The following is a 14507-nucleotide window of genomic DNA, read 5'->3' on the forward strand; positions in this document are numbered from 1 at the left end:
ATTCCAACCGGACAATTCCTTTGTCTTTAGAAATGAAAAGGAACGTAGCTCGAGCTCACGGCTGCGTGCGAGACCCCTTAGTCAAACAGCTCTTATTCGCTCCCCCTTCACAGTAAAAGCCTGAAACAAGGTTATAAAGACTGTTGACATCTAGTGGAAGCCTTAGGAAGTGCAATACGACCCCATTTACACTGTATATTCGAAAGGCAATGACTTGAAAAACTACAAACCTCAGATTTCCCACTTCCTGGTTGGATTTTTCTCAGGTTGTCACCTGCCATATGAGTTCTGTTATACTCACAAACATCATTCAAACAGTTTTAGAAACTTCAGAGTGTTTTCTATCCAAATCTACTAATATTATGCATATATTAGCTTCTGGGCCTGAGTAGCACGCAGTTTACTCTGGGCACGCTTTTCATCCGAACGTGAAAATGCTGCCCCCTATCCCAAACAGGTTAATGCATTCCCTCTAGAGGGGGTGTTAAAATGAATTCCATTCCTAAAATGGCAATACCGTCCCAAATGGCACCCTTTCCCCACATAGTGCACTACTTTTGACCAGAGCCCACAGGGCTCTTCATTTAAAGAAGTGCACTATATAGGGCAGGGGTGTCAAACTCATTCCACGGAGGGCTGAGTGTCTGCGGGTTTTTGGTTTTTCCTTTCAATCAAGACCTAGACAACCAGGTGAGGGGAGTTCCTTACTAATTAGTAACCTTAATTCATCAATCAAATACAAGGATGGATCACAAACCCGCAGAACCTCGGCCCTCCATACCTCAGGAGACATCCCAAATACCAGACCACATGAAGACAACACAATCACCACCCAGTAAGAGACGACTCCTGTACTGAACTCTAACCTTTGAACATTAGCGTGACTGTCCAATAGACGTACATTTTAGCAGACAACTTATTCAGAGCAATTAGGGTCAAGTGCCTTGCTCAAGGGCACAAACATATTTTTTACCTAGTCGGCTCAGGGATTCAAACCAGCGATCTTTCGCCACCAATCAATGAATGAGGGAAACTACTCAGACTTTTTGAATCAATGACCACTGTGCACGATACAGCTACTGTAGCTGTCTCTAAGCATGTGTGTGATTGGTGGATGTATTACTAAACAGTCCCTGATTGGTTGATATCTGTCACTATTAGATGAATCTAAGAGCAGCTGTCTATCTCAGCAGGAGACTAGGTCTGCGTCCCAAATGGGACCAACTTTCTTATACAGTGCACTGCTTTGAACCAGAGAGTTGTCCAGGAGTCTGTTTTGGTCAAAGAACACCCAGTTAACGGCAAGAGCACTCTGTCTCCCTCAGGAATAAGACAAGTATCTAAATATACTACGATAAAGGTTAACTAAAAAAAGCGTTTAACAACTTCATATTGATCCAGTCCAGTTTGAATGACATTCAAAGTCAAGTGTTTTGGACCAGAATGGAACTCTACCTTGGAGACTCGCTCCATAAAAAACAGCACTAGACAGCACCATTTTCTTGTTATTTTAATTTAGGGATAGCCAGGGGCACACTAACACTCAAACATCATTTAAAAACTAAGCGTGTGTGTTTAGTGAATCTGCCAGATCAGAGGCAGTAGGGTTGACCAGGGATGTTCTCTGTTTAGTGAATCCGCCAGATCAGAGGCAGTAGGGTTGACCAGGGATGTTCTCTGTTTAGTGAATCCGCCAGATCAGAGGCAGTAGGGATGACCAGGGATGTTCTCTGTTTAGTGAGTCCACCAGATCAGAGGCAGTAGGGATGACCAGGGATGTTCTCTTGATAAGGGCATGAATGGACCATTTTCCTGTCCTGCTAAGCATTCAAAATGTAACGAGTACTTTTGGGTGTCAGGGGAAATGTATGGAGTAAAAAGTACATCATTTTATTTAGGAATGTAGTGGAGTAAAAGTAAGTTATCAAAAATATAAATATTAAAGTACAGATACCGCAAAAAATTGTATGGATATTAGGCCGTGTGTAACAGCATAGATTACACCGTAATTAACCCTCTAATTCTTACTGGAGAATAGAAAGAGTATGTCGTGACATTTCAAGAGAATGAGCTTGAAAGGGCAGAAGAGAGTAAAAGGTTAAGGGAGAGAAGAGGGAGGCTTTTCCACTTGTCAGGTATCTGAGCGAGACATGTTCAGACAGACACAACATTCACAAAGGAATAAATAAAATCACACACGAGGAAATAGACAAACACACATATTGACAGATTGACACACAAAAAAAGGCAGATACATGCACACATGCACGCAGACACACGCACATAGACAGAGTTGTCAGATTGGATGAGAAAGGGACTCAGGGACTCACAGCTGGAGGGATGTCAGGGGAGGGGAGGATGGTGAAAGGAAGAGAGGGACAGAGAGAGAAAGAGAAAAGATGTCAGGGCATGGATGAGAATACAGAATCAGAGAGAGAGAGAGAGAGAGAGAGAGAAAGGCCCTGTTGCCAGGACCACAAATACAAATTCCATCTAGACACCATTGCCCTAGAGCACACAAAAAAAACGATACATACCTCGGCCTAAACATCAGCGCCACAGGTAACTTCCACAAAGCTGTGAACGAGCTGAGAGACAAGGCAAGGGCCTTATATGCCATCAAAAGGAACATAAAATTTGACATACCAATTAGGATCTGGCTAAAAATACTTGAATCAGTTATAGAACCCATTGTCCTTTATGGTTGTGAGGTCTGGGGCTCGCTCACCAACCAAGAACTCACAAAATGGGACAAACACCAAATTGAGACTCTGCATGCAGAATTCTGCAAAACTATCCTTTGTGTTCAACGTAAAACACCAAATAATGCATGCAGAGCAGAATTAGGCCAATACCCGCTACTTATCAAAATCCAGAAAAGAGCCGTTAAATTCTACAACCACCTAAAAGGAAGCGATTCCCAAACCTTCCATAACAAAGCCATCACCTACAGAGAGATTAACCTGGAGAAGAGTCCCCTAAACAAGCTGGTCCTGGGGCTCTGTTCACAAACACAAACCACAGAGCCCCAGGATGGCAACACAATTAGACCCAACCAAATCATGAGAAAACAAAAAGATAATTACTTGACATATTGGAAAGAATAAACAACAAAAAACTGAGCAAACTAGAATGCTATTTGGCCCTAAACAGAGAGTACACAGTGGCAGAATACCTGACCACTGTGACTCAACCAAACTTAAGGAAAGCTTTGACTATGTACAGACTCAGTGAGCATAGCCTTGCTATTGAGAAAGGCTCTCAAGAGAAGACAGGCTATGTGCAAACTGCCCACAAAATGAGGTGGAAACTGAGCTGCACTTCCTAACCTCCTGCCAAATGTATGACCATATAAGATACATATATTTCCCTCAGATTACACAGACCCACAAAGAATTTGAAAACCTAACCCAATTTTGATAAACTCCCATATGTACTGGGTGAAATACCACAGTGTGCCATCACAGCAGCAAGATGTGTGACCTGTTGCCACAAGAAAAGGTCAACCAGTGAAAAACAAACACCATTATAAATACAACCCATAGTTATGTTAATTTATTTCCCTTTTTGTACTTTAACTATTTGCACATAGTATGACATTTGAAATGTAATTATTATTTTGGAACTTTTGTGAGTGTAATGTTTACTGTTCATTTTTTATTGTTTATTTCACTTTTGTTTATTATCTATTTCACTTGATTTGACAATGTAAACATATGTCCCGTGACAATAAATCCCTTGAATTGAAAGGTAGAGATAGAGAAGAGAGAGAGCTATTGAGCAGGATATACTCAGTTACATTACACTATATAGGGCTGGTATCTCTGGCCCAGATTAGGCCTGGTCCTGGGACAAATCATTCTCATTGGACTTAATCTGGCTCTGGAACATTGGGCCATAATGTAAAATATTATAAACTGGGTGGTTCGAGCCCTGAATGCTGATTGGCTGACAGCTATGGTATATCAGACCGTATACCTCCTCGGGCGTTATTGCTTAACATTGTAATATACTCTGGTAGAATAAACACTGCCACCATAATGAGATAAAATACATTTTTATAAATTACTTCATTTTTTCATTGTCATGATATGAATATCGTGTCCTTTCAAGGCATCGTGGTGAGATAATGCACCATGGGTCAAAGGCAGTAAAATAGCTGTCATCTCAGTATATAAACACACTAGTTATAAAAACACACTAGCTAAGAGAAATTAGTCTGAATAATCTATATGAAATATTGCTACTCTTGTTTGTAGTTCAGTCTCTCGGCTATATGTCTTTGTTTCATCCTTGGAAAAGTACAAAAAAAGTGAAAAGGCTATACCTGTAAGCATCCTATACTGTATAATACAATAAAACATTGAACTGCCAATGACAAATCCTAAACCTTTTGCCTTAGCTTGCTGCCGTAAAAAGTGAATTGGTTTTCATCCAATAAGATGAAGTTCCATGAACCTGAAATTACAGCAGAAGATACCAACATCTCTGGCATGAACCACAGACATTAGAGGGGTGACCATCTCTGGCCTGAACCACAGACATTAGAGGGGTGACCATCTCTGGCCTGAACCACAGACATTAGAGGGGTGACCATCTCTGGCCTGAACCACAGACATTAGAGGGGTGACCATCTCTGGCCTGAACCACAGACATTAGAGGGGTGACCATCTCTGGCCTGAACCACAGACAGTAGAGGGGTGACCATCTCTGGCCTGAACCACAGACAGTAGAGGGGTGACCATCTCTGGCCTGAACCACAGACATTAGAGGGGTGACCATCTCTGGCCTGAACCACAGACATTAGAGGGGTGACCATCTCTGGCCTGAACCACAGACATTAGAGGGGTGACCATCTCTGGCCTGAACCACAGACATTAGAGGGGTGACCATCTCTGGCCTGAACCACAGACATTAGAGGGGTGACCATCTCTGGCCTGAACCACAGACATTAGAGGGGTGACCATCTCTGGCCTGAACCACAGACAGTAGAGGGGTGACCATCTCTGGCCTGAACCACAGACAGTAGAGGGGTGACCATCTCTGGCCTGAACCACAGACATTAGAGGGGTGACCATCTCTGGCCTGAACCACAGACATTAGAGGGGTGACCATCTCTGGCCTGAACCACAGACATTAGAGGGGTGACCATCTCTGTCCTGAACCACAGACATTAGAGGGGTGACCATCTCTGGCCTGAACCACAGACATTAGAGGGGTGACCATCTCTGGCCTGAACCACAGACATTAGAGGGGTGACCATCTCTGGCCTGAACCACAGACATTAGAGGGGTGACCATCTTTTGAAGAATATGTGTACTGCATGGGTGGAGAAATGGGTTGAGGATTCACTCTCCCTCTACTGTAGCCCTTTGATACAGTCCAGAGGATAAATCAGGGATATTCAAATCTGAGCCTGGAGGTCTGGAGGACTGCTGGGTTTTCTGTTCTACCTGATAATGAACTGCACCACCTGGTGTCCCAGGTCTAAATCAGTCCTATATTAGAGAGGAAGAATGTAAATCAGCAGTGGAACTGGCTTCCAGGTCCAGATTTGTGATTGGCTGGGGGAGCTAGTGGTGACTGTCTCAGTTGGATGGGATCAGGAGGATGAATCCGTCGCGGCTCTTCCTGAAGTCTGCGTTGGCCTGGCCGGCCTTGGTCTCCACGGTTACGCTCTTGGGCTTGCCCCGCATGTGCAGCTGGACGGCCGAGCAGCAAACCTTCACCGGGAGAGGGGTGTTCCTCACACTGAAATACACACACACACACACACACACACACACACACACACACACACACACACACACAGCCTGTTAACGCACTGATAATTCAATGACAAACGCTTCATGCAGGAGTACACCACAGTCCCTTATTTAGATATAAAGCTAAATAACATACACTACCGTTCAAAAGTTTGGGGTCACTTAGAAATGTCCTTGTTTTGAAATAAATACAATTTTTAAAGTGTCCATTTAAAATGACATCAAATTGATCAGAAATACAGGGTAGACATTGCAAAGTCAACGTATTGCAAACAGTACTACTATTTGTAACAAGGTTACATACTACCCCTTTCCATCTCTATATGACATGTTGTGATTGGTATGCCAGTAAAGGACAGTCAACACAGCAAAGAGAGTCTTTCCATTTGTAATACAAGGTAATTATACCCTTTATCTACTTAAGCAATAAGGCACCTCGTGGGTGTGGTATATGGCCAATATAGCACGGCTAAGGGCTGTTCTTAGACACGATGCAACGCGGAGTGATACATTGGCCATATACCACAAACTCCCGAGGTGCCTTATTGCTATTATAAACTGGTTACCAACGAAATTAGGACAATAAATAAAAATAAATATGTTGTCAAACCCGTGGTATACTGTCTTGGCACACCACAGCTGTCTGCCAATCAGCATTCAGGGCTCGAACCACCCAGTGTACTATTCGGTTTTAATAACTATATCTTGCCTCTCAGAGGACTACCATCCTGGAGGACTACCATCCTCTCCTCCATCCTGGAGGACTACCAGCCTCTCCTCCATCCTGGAGGACTACCAGCCTCTCCTCTCTCCTGGAGGACTACCAGCCTCTCCTCTCTCCTGGAGGACCACCATCCTCTCATCTATCCTGGAGGACTACCATCCTCTCCTCTATCCTGGAGGACTACCATCCTCTCCTCTATCCTGGAGGACCACCATCCTCTCCTCTATCCTGGAGGACTACTATCCTCTCCTCTATCCTGGAGGACTACCATCCTCTCCTCTCTCCTGGAGGACTACCATCCTCTCCTCTCTCCTGGAGGACTACCATCCTCTCCTCTCTCCTGGAGGACTACCATCCTCTCCTCTCTCCTGGAGGACTACCAGCCTCTCCTCTATCCTGGAGGACTACCAGCCTCTCCTCTATCCTGGAGGACTACCAGCCTCTCCTCTATCCTGGAGGACTACCATCCTCTCCTCTATCCTGGAGGACTATGTCGTGTCTTTGGCATCATTAAAACGGAAGACTTTTCTTTATCAAATAACTCTCTGTAATTATTATTACGCGATTAAACTGATTAATCATGTAACTGTAATTAACTAGGAAGTCGGGGCACCAAGGAAAATAGTCCGATTATAAAGTTATAATTTTCCTAATATAACTTTCAGATATTTGAATATCTGATCACTTAGTCTTCGAATTAATGAATTATTATTTACCTCATGTTAGTCTCATTCCAAACGTCGTAAATTGTTGGTTATCTGCACGAACCCAGTCTTCACTATGAGTCATCCATACATCAATTGTCTTAAATCATTTATTTACTAACTAAGTAATTCACAGAAATGCATAAACAAACAGTAGATAGTTACAAGGAAATGATAACGGAGCTTCCCTAGTGGGATAAACCGGTATCGCGGCTTGGTGGACACAAAGGAAAGTGGGGGTTAACTGAGATGAGACACTACAAATTTGATAATTATAACAATTGAAATGCTAATCCTTTGCACATGAACGCTCACTCATTCGGGAATAACTGCAATCAATCAATATATTTACGCTCAGTGTGTCGTCGGGATCTCTGTTGAAAAGTTTGTTTCTGTTGGAGAGTTTGTACGCCCTCTCTCTGTCGTGGTTAGAATGGTTAGTTCAGAGTGACATTCATTCATGTCGTTATAGAATAGATGTTTCGGCGGTTGTAGGTCTTCGCGTTCAATGATACCGAATTCCTACCTGCAGACTAGTAATTAATATCAAAGACTTGTTCTTATTCTGTCGGTATCGATAGTCTAAGAGTTTAACCACGTGGTATGGTTAAAAGATTCAGCCATCTACTCAAACCTTAGTTTATACTCAGGTTTATGTTCTCCTCTCAAACCTTGGCCCTCTCGTTATCGAGGTAAGCTGGTCTGGTGATAGAAACCCCGGGTGGGGGTTTTATTCGGAAGAGCAGAAAAGGGCCTGTCCCAGGACGCCCGACCATAACTGTGCTCATGGGCGATCCTCTGATTTAGTTAAACCCCAAAGGGAATTGGAGTTTCCTTCATTAACCTCTTATGGCTCAAAAATCAGCAGTAAGTATAAGCAGTGGAAAGAGGTGGCCATTTCAAACGGCCTCGTACTCAATTCTTGCTCGTACAATATGCATATTATTTATTACCTTTGGATAGAAAACACCTTCTAGTTTCTAAAACAGGTTTAATTATTTCTCTAAGTGAAACATAACTCTTTTTACAGCCCATTTTCTGTAAAAAGTGACTTTTCCAAGAAGCTATGTCTCTCTTCAAGATACTCTCTATAAAAGGCCTTGGCACTTAGGACTGTACAAACACGTCACACATCTTCCCCTGGTTGTCATGCGGAAGTGAGAGAAAAAATGACTTGATTATCTCTGTCAGGGACTGAAAAGAACATCTTTGAGTGATAAGTGCGCACTTTATATTTTTTTCTGGGCGCGAAGTAGGAACTGGACTGCGCTCCTGGAAAACACTCGTTATAGGTGAATATGACCTCCAGCTTCGATTTTCTTTGATACATGTCACAATCTCATCCTAAAGTATGTTTTTTCAATATACTTTAATTATATTATTGAAATTTATTCTGGACTTTAGACGTGATGCGACGCAAGAATTTTGTCAAGACGGAGAGGTTAGCACGGCATGGCCAGTGTGCCATGCTAATTCAACAGGGACATCGTTCGTTCTAGGTCCAAATGAACACGGTTCTGAACAAAGGACCCTTTGGAGAACATTCTGATGGAAAATCAACAAAGATAAGGACCCAATTTGGGATGCTTTTTCATATATCTGTCGAACTGTGCTATCGCTAGCGTTTGACTAGAATCAATGCTGCTGTGTGTTAGCTATTGTAGTAAGCTAATATAACGATATATTGTGTTTTCGCTGTAAAACACTTCAGAAATCGGAAATATTGTCTGTATTCACAAGATCTTTCTCTTTCATTAGCTATCCACCATATATTTTTCTGAAATCTTTTCTGATGTGAAATTAGAAGTTGACGTTGGTGTCTGTTTTCTCTGGCTACTGCCGTGCGATTTCTGACTGTAGCTATGATGGTGGCTAAGATGGTAGCAGTAATGTAAAACTGATTTATAGCTAAAATATTCAACTTTTTCGAACAAAACATAGATTTATTGTGTAACATGTTATAGGACTGTCATCTGAGGGAGTTTTTTCTAGGTTATTTAGGTTAGTTCTAGGTTAGTTAGGTTGGCTTTGCATGCTAGCTGCATGCTAGCTGCATGCTACCGGTGCTGTGAAAAATATCTGTCTCTCTTTTTGTATTTGGTGGTGAGCTAACATGAATATATGTGGTGTTTTCGCTGTAAAACATTTAAAGAATCTGAAATATTGTCTGTATTCACAAGATCTTTCTCTTTCATTAGCTATCCACCATATATTTCTCTGAAATGTTTTCTGAAGTGTAATAAGGTAGTTGACGTTGGTGTCTGTATTTTCTCTGGCTACTCCCGTGCGATTTCTTACTGTAGCTATGATGGTAGCAGTAATGTAAAACTGATTTATAGCTAAAATATGCATTTTTTTTGAACAAAACATAGATTTATTGTGTAACATGTTATAGGACTGTCATCTGAGGTAGTTTTTTCTAGGTTATTTAGGTTGGTTCTAGGTTAGTTAGGTTGGCTTGTGCATGCTAAATGCAGCCTACTTGTGCTGTGAAAAATGTCTTTCTGTCTTTTTTTATTTGGTGGTGACCTAACATAAATATATGTGGTGTTTTCTCTGTAAAACATTTAAAAAATCGGACATGTTGGCTGGATTGACAAGATGTTTATCTTTCAAATGCTGTATTGGACTTGTTAATGTGTGAAAGTTAAATATTTTACAAAAATAGATTTTGAATTTCGCGCCCTGCACTTGGACAGGCTGTTGTCATATTGATCCCGATGTCGGGCTTGCAGCCTGAAGAAGTTCATTAAACAGTCCAAAATCACATTACACAATTTCACAAACAGTATCATCCTCACTCATTCATCTTATATAACAATTAGATGTAAGCCTCATATCTGAGGCTATTGTATAAACAGCGTTATGGTAATGTGGCCGTATTGTCTCATGAGTTTCACAAAATTGTACCAAACGGACCAGTTCTTAGCTGGATTCTTCACCGATCTTTTATACGTTCTCCAGAACATAAATACTGTTCGGACCTCCAATTCTGTGAGGTGCAAGAAATTCCTTTGTTCTCTCTCTGAAAACTCACTCTCTCTCTATACTGTGGCTATGAGGAGATAATCTCCTCCAGGAATTTACAACCTGAGGTCGCAGCAGCCTGAGTGTAGGAGACAGATAGGGGGATGGTGCTCGCTGTACCCAAAGAGGGCAACGTCTTGACAACTACCAGCCTCTCCTCTATCCTGGAGGACTACCATCCTCTATCCTGGAAGACTACCATCCTCTATCCTGGAAGACTACCATCCTCTATCCCGGAAGACTACCATCCTCTATCCCGGAGGACCACCATCCTCTATCCCGGAGGACCACCATCCTCTATCCCGGAGGACCACCATCCTCTATCCCGGAGGACCACCATCCTCTATCCCGGAGGACCACCATCCTCTATCCCGGAGGACCACCATCCTCTATCCCGGAGGACCACCATCCTCTATCCCGGAGGACCACCATCCTCTATCCCGGAGGACCACCATCCTCTATCCCGGAGGACCACCATCCTCTATCCCGGAGGACTACCATCCTCTATCCTGGAGGACTATCATCCTCTGTCACACACCCATTGTGTAAAAATGGTTTGTAAGTGCAGTAGTTGCATTTTTCTCAGTATGAATTGATGATACCACTTTATCAAAAGTGTGTGTGAGTGTTTATGCTTGTGTTGTTACTGTATCCGACCCTGTATACAGTGCTTGTGTTGTTACTGTATCCGACCCAGTGCTTGTGTTGTTACTGTATCCGACCCAGTGCTTGTGTTGTTACTGTATCCGACCCAGTGCTTGTGTTGTTACTGTATCCGACCCAATGCTTGTGTTGTTACTGCATCCGACCCAGTGCTTGTGTGCTGTACTGAAGCTCCTCTGTTACACACCCTATCCCTGAGCTGACAGTTGCCACGGGAAGAGAGGGACGACAGGGGGAAGAGAAAGGGAAGAGACGGGAAAGATGGGGGGGGCGACAGGGGAAAGAAGGAAGAAAGAGTGGGGAAAAGACAGGGGGAAAAGACAGGGGGAAAAAGACAGGGGGAAAAAGACAGGGGGAAAAAGACAGGGGGAAAAAGACAGGGGGAAAAAGACAGGGGGAAAAAGACAGGGGGAAAAAAGACAGGGGGAAAAAAGACAGGGGGGAAAAGACAGGGGGAAAGAGAGGGGAAAGAGGGGTGAAAGACAGGGGGAAAGAGGAGCCTTGGCTGCTGCACAGTCAGCTGAAGATGATCTCTTCTGAAGGACACAGTCTCTGTTTGCGTCCCAAATGGCACCTTATTCCCTACATGCACCCTATTCACTGGTCAAAAGTACTGGAGGATTAGGGTGTCATTAAGAACACAGCCTCCCTCTGCCCCAGGGGATCCTCCAGCCTGGCTGGACATCTGCACCACACTGGCTCTCTCTCTGGTGAACACAGAGAACCAGCACATGGTCAAATACACAGAAAGACGTTATCTGTCTATTGAACTGGATGGACGCACCATTAAACTGCTCTATATCTGGGCTGGTTAATAAGGAGCCATTTGTGGGTTATCCTGGTAGGAGGGAATCAGTTTAAAAAGGGCAGTATTAGCATTTGTCCCAGTATGAATTGGTGATGCTGCTCTATCAAGTTGCAGGAAAGTAACTGTATTTTGAGTGTGTTGTTACTGTATCTGACCCTGTATGCAGTGCTGGTGTACTGTATTCAAGCTTAACTCAAGGCTTCCTTCCAGTTCTAGTAGCTTAGTTTCACAAAGCTGCATGGCATCCATCCTAAGCCACTAACAGGTGTGACCACAGTCCCCAAAGTCACTCAAACCTCTTCTACTCCCTCTTCCTCCCCCTCTACTTCTCCATTCCTCACCCCATCATACCCCTTTGTTCACCAGCAGTCCCCCTCCCAGAGCCACACACAGACGGCCCTGCGGCCCTCAAACCCACTGACATCCCAGAATCCCTAGGTTTTGATGAATCACATGTGATACTGATCTAAGGAGCAAGGACATATTTATTGACCACCTGCCCAGAGGAAGCTGCCCGGTGTAAACCTGCACCAGGGGAATTCTGTTTCAACTTCACACTAAGCTCCGGGCTATGACAGGGGGATTTGACTAATATAGCTGGGCCACAGAACTACAATAAGATGAGGGAATAGCCTGCCATTTCAGATGCAGTCCAGGTCTATCATTCTACATCTGAGCTATGGTACTGCAGTGTAGTGGGGGGGGTCCAGATTTCTCAATGAGATAGACTAGGCTGGGTCTGAAATGGCACCCTATTCCCTATATAGTGTACTACTTTTGACCAGTCACCCTATATCGTCCACTACTTTTGACCAGTGACCTTATTCCATATTCCCTATATTTTTCCTACATTTTTTCTTGCGTGGATGGTCAGGGGGCCGGAACATAATTACAAATATTTAGAGTGCAAATTGAACGCAAGAACCACAAACAGATATAATATTTGACTAAAACATAATCATTTCAAAACTTCCTTACATTTGAATATGATCACATACTGTATATCTCTCTATTATCAGTGGGAATATCTCAGAACAGAATTCCAAAATTTAAATCCCTCCAAGCTGATTTGCTAGTGTATTTCTGTAACAATTCTCATTGGTGGAAGGAGGACCAAAATGCAGCGTGGTAAGTGTTCGTCATATTTAATTAAAACTGAACACTACACAAAACAACAACGAGGAAAAACGAAAATGAAACAGTTCTGCCAGGTGAACATACACTAAACAGAAAACAATCATCCACAACACACAATGGAAAACAGGTTACCTAAATATGGCTCCCAATCAGAGACAACGATAAACAGCTGCCTCTGATTGGGAACCACACCAGGCCAAACACATAGAAATATAACCCACAGAACAAAACATAGAAAAACAACATAGAATGCCCACCCCAACTCACGCCCTGACCAAACTAAAATAAAGACATAAAAAAGGAACTAAGGTCAGAATGTGACAATTTCTGTGTTTTATGTCCCCCCCCCCAAAAAAAAATATATACAGATATATTGTATATATATATATATATATATATATATTACAGTTGAGGTCGGAAGTTTACATACACTTAGGTTGGAGTCATTAAAACTCGTTTTTCAACCACTCCACAAATTCCTTGTTAACAAACTATAGTTTTGGCAAGTCGGTTAGAACATCTACTTTGTGCATGACACAAGTAATTGTTCCAACAATTGTTTACAGACAGATTATTTCACTTATAATTCAATGTATCACAATTCCAGTGGGTCAGAAGTTTACATACACTAAGTTGACTGTGCGTATAAACAGCTTGGAAAATTCCAGAAAATGATGTCATGGCTTTAGAAGCTTCTGATAGGCTACTTGACATCATTTGAGTCAATTGGAGGTGTACCTGTGGATGTATTTCAAGGCCTACCTTCGAACTCAGTGCCTCTTTGCTTGACATCATGGGAAAATCAAAAGAAATTAGCCAAAAGAAATGAACCAGACCTCCACAAGTCTGGTTCATCCTTGGGAGCAATTTCCAAATGCCTGAAGGTACCACGTTCATCTGTACAAACAATAGTACGCAAGTATAAACACCATGGGACCACGAAGCCGTCATACCGCTCAGGAAGGAGACGCGTTCTGACCTTGTGAAGATGCTGGAGGAAACAGGTACAAACGTATCTATATCCACAGTAAAAGTCCTATATCGACAAAACCTGAAAGGCCGCTCAGCAAGGAAGAAGCCACTGCTCCAAAACCGCCATAAAAAAGCCAGACAGAGGTTTGCAACTGCACATGGGGACAAAGATTGTACTTTTTTGAGAAATGTCTGATGAAACAAAAATATAACTGTTTGGCCATAATGACCATCGTTATGTTTGGAGGAAAAAGGGGGGAGGCTTGCAAGCCGAAGAACACCATCCCAACTGTGAAGCACGGGGGTGGCAGCATCATATTGTGGGGGTGCTTTGCTGCAGGATGGACTGGTGCACTTCACAAAATGGATGGCATCATGAGGAAAGAAAATTATGTGGATATATTGAAGCAACATCAAGACATCAGTCAGGAAGTTAAAGCTTGGTCGCAAATGGGTCTTCCAAATGGACAATGACCCCAAGCATACTTCCAAAGTTGTGGCAAAATGGCTTAAGGACAACAAAGTCAAGGTATTGGAGTGGCCATCACAAAGCCCTGACCTCAATCCCATAGAAAATCTGTGGGCAGAACTGAAAAAGTGTGTGCGAGCAAGGAGGCCTAAAAACCTGACTCAGTTACACCAGCTCTGTCAGGAGGAATGGGTCAAAATTCACCCAACTTATTGTGGGAAGCTTGTGGAAGGCTACC

At 42.9% G+C, this 14507-nt stretch overlaps 1 protein-coding gene across 1 annotated transcript in view; it reads right to left on the bottom strand.

Moving 5' to 3' along the window:
- Positions 1 to 3533: 3533 nt before the first annotated feature.
- The window catches only part of LOC139555268 (unconventional myosin-Ig-like), a 74159-nt gene continuing 63185 nt past the window's right edge, over positions 3534 to 14507 (bottom strand). The window contains exon 22 of the mRNA XM_071368928.1: positions 3534 to 5751. Within this exon, the coding sequence (XP_071225029.1) occupies positions 5589 to 5751 (163 nt within the window). The 3' untranslated portion in view covers positions 3534 to 5588. The remainder of the gene's footprint in view (positions 5752 to 14507) is intronic.

Source organism: Salvelinus alpinus, chromosome 26 (genome assembly GCF_045679555.1).
Source record: "Salvelinus alpinus chromosome 26, SLU_Salpinus.1, whole genome shotgun sequence".
In the NCBI taxonomy this organism is placed as follows: Eukaryota; Metazoa; Chordata; class Actinopteri; order Salmoniformes; family Salmonidae; genus Salvelinus; species Salvelinus alpinus.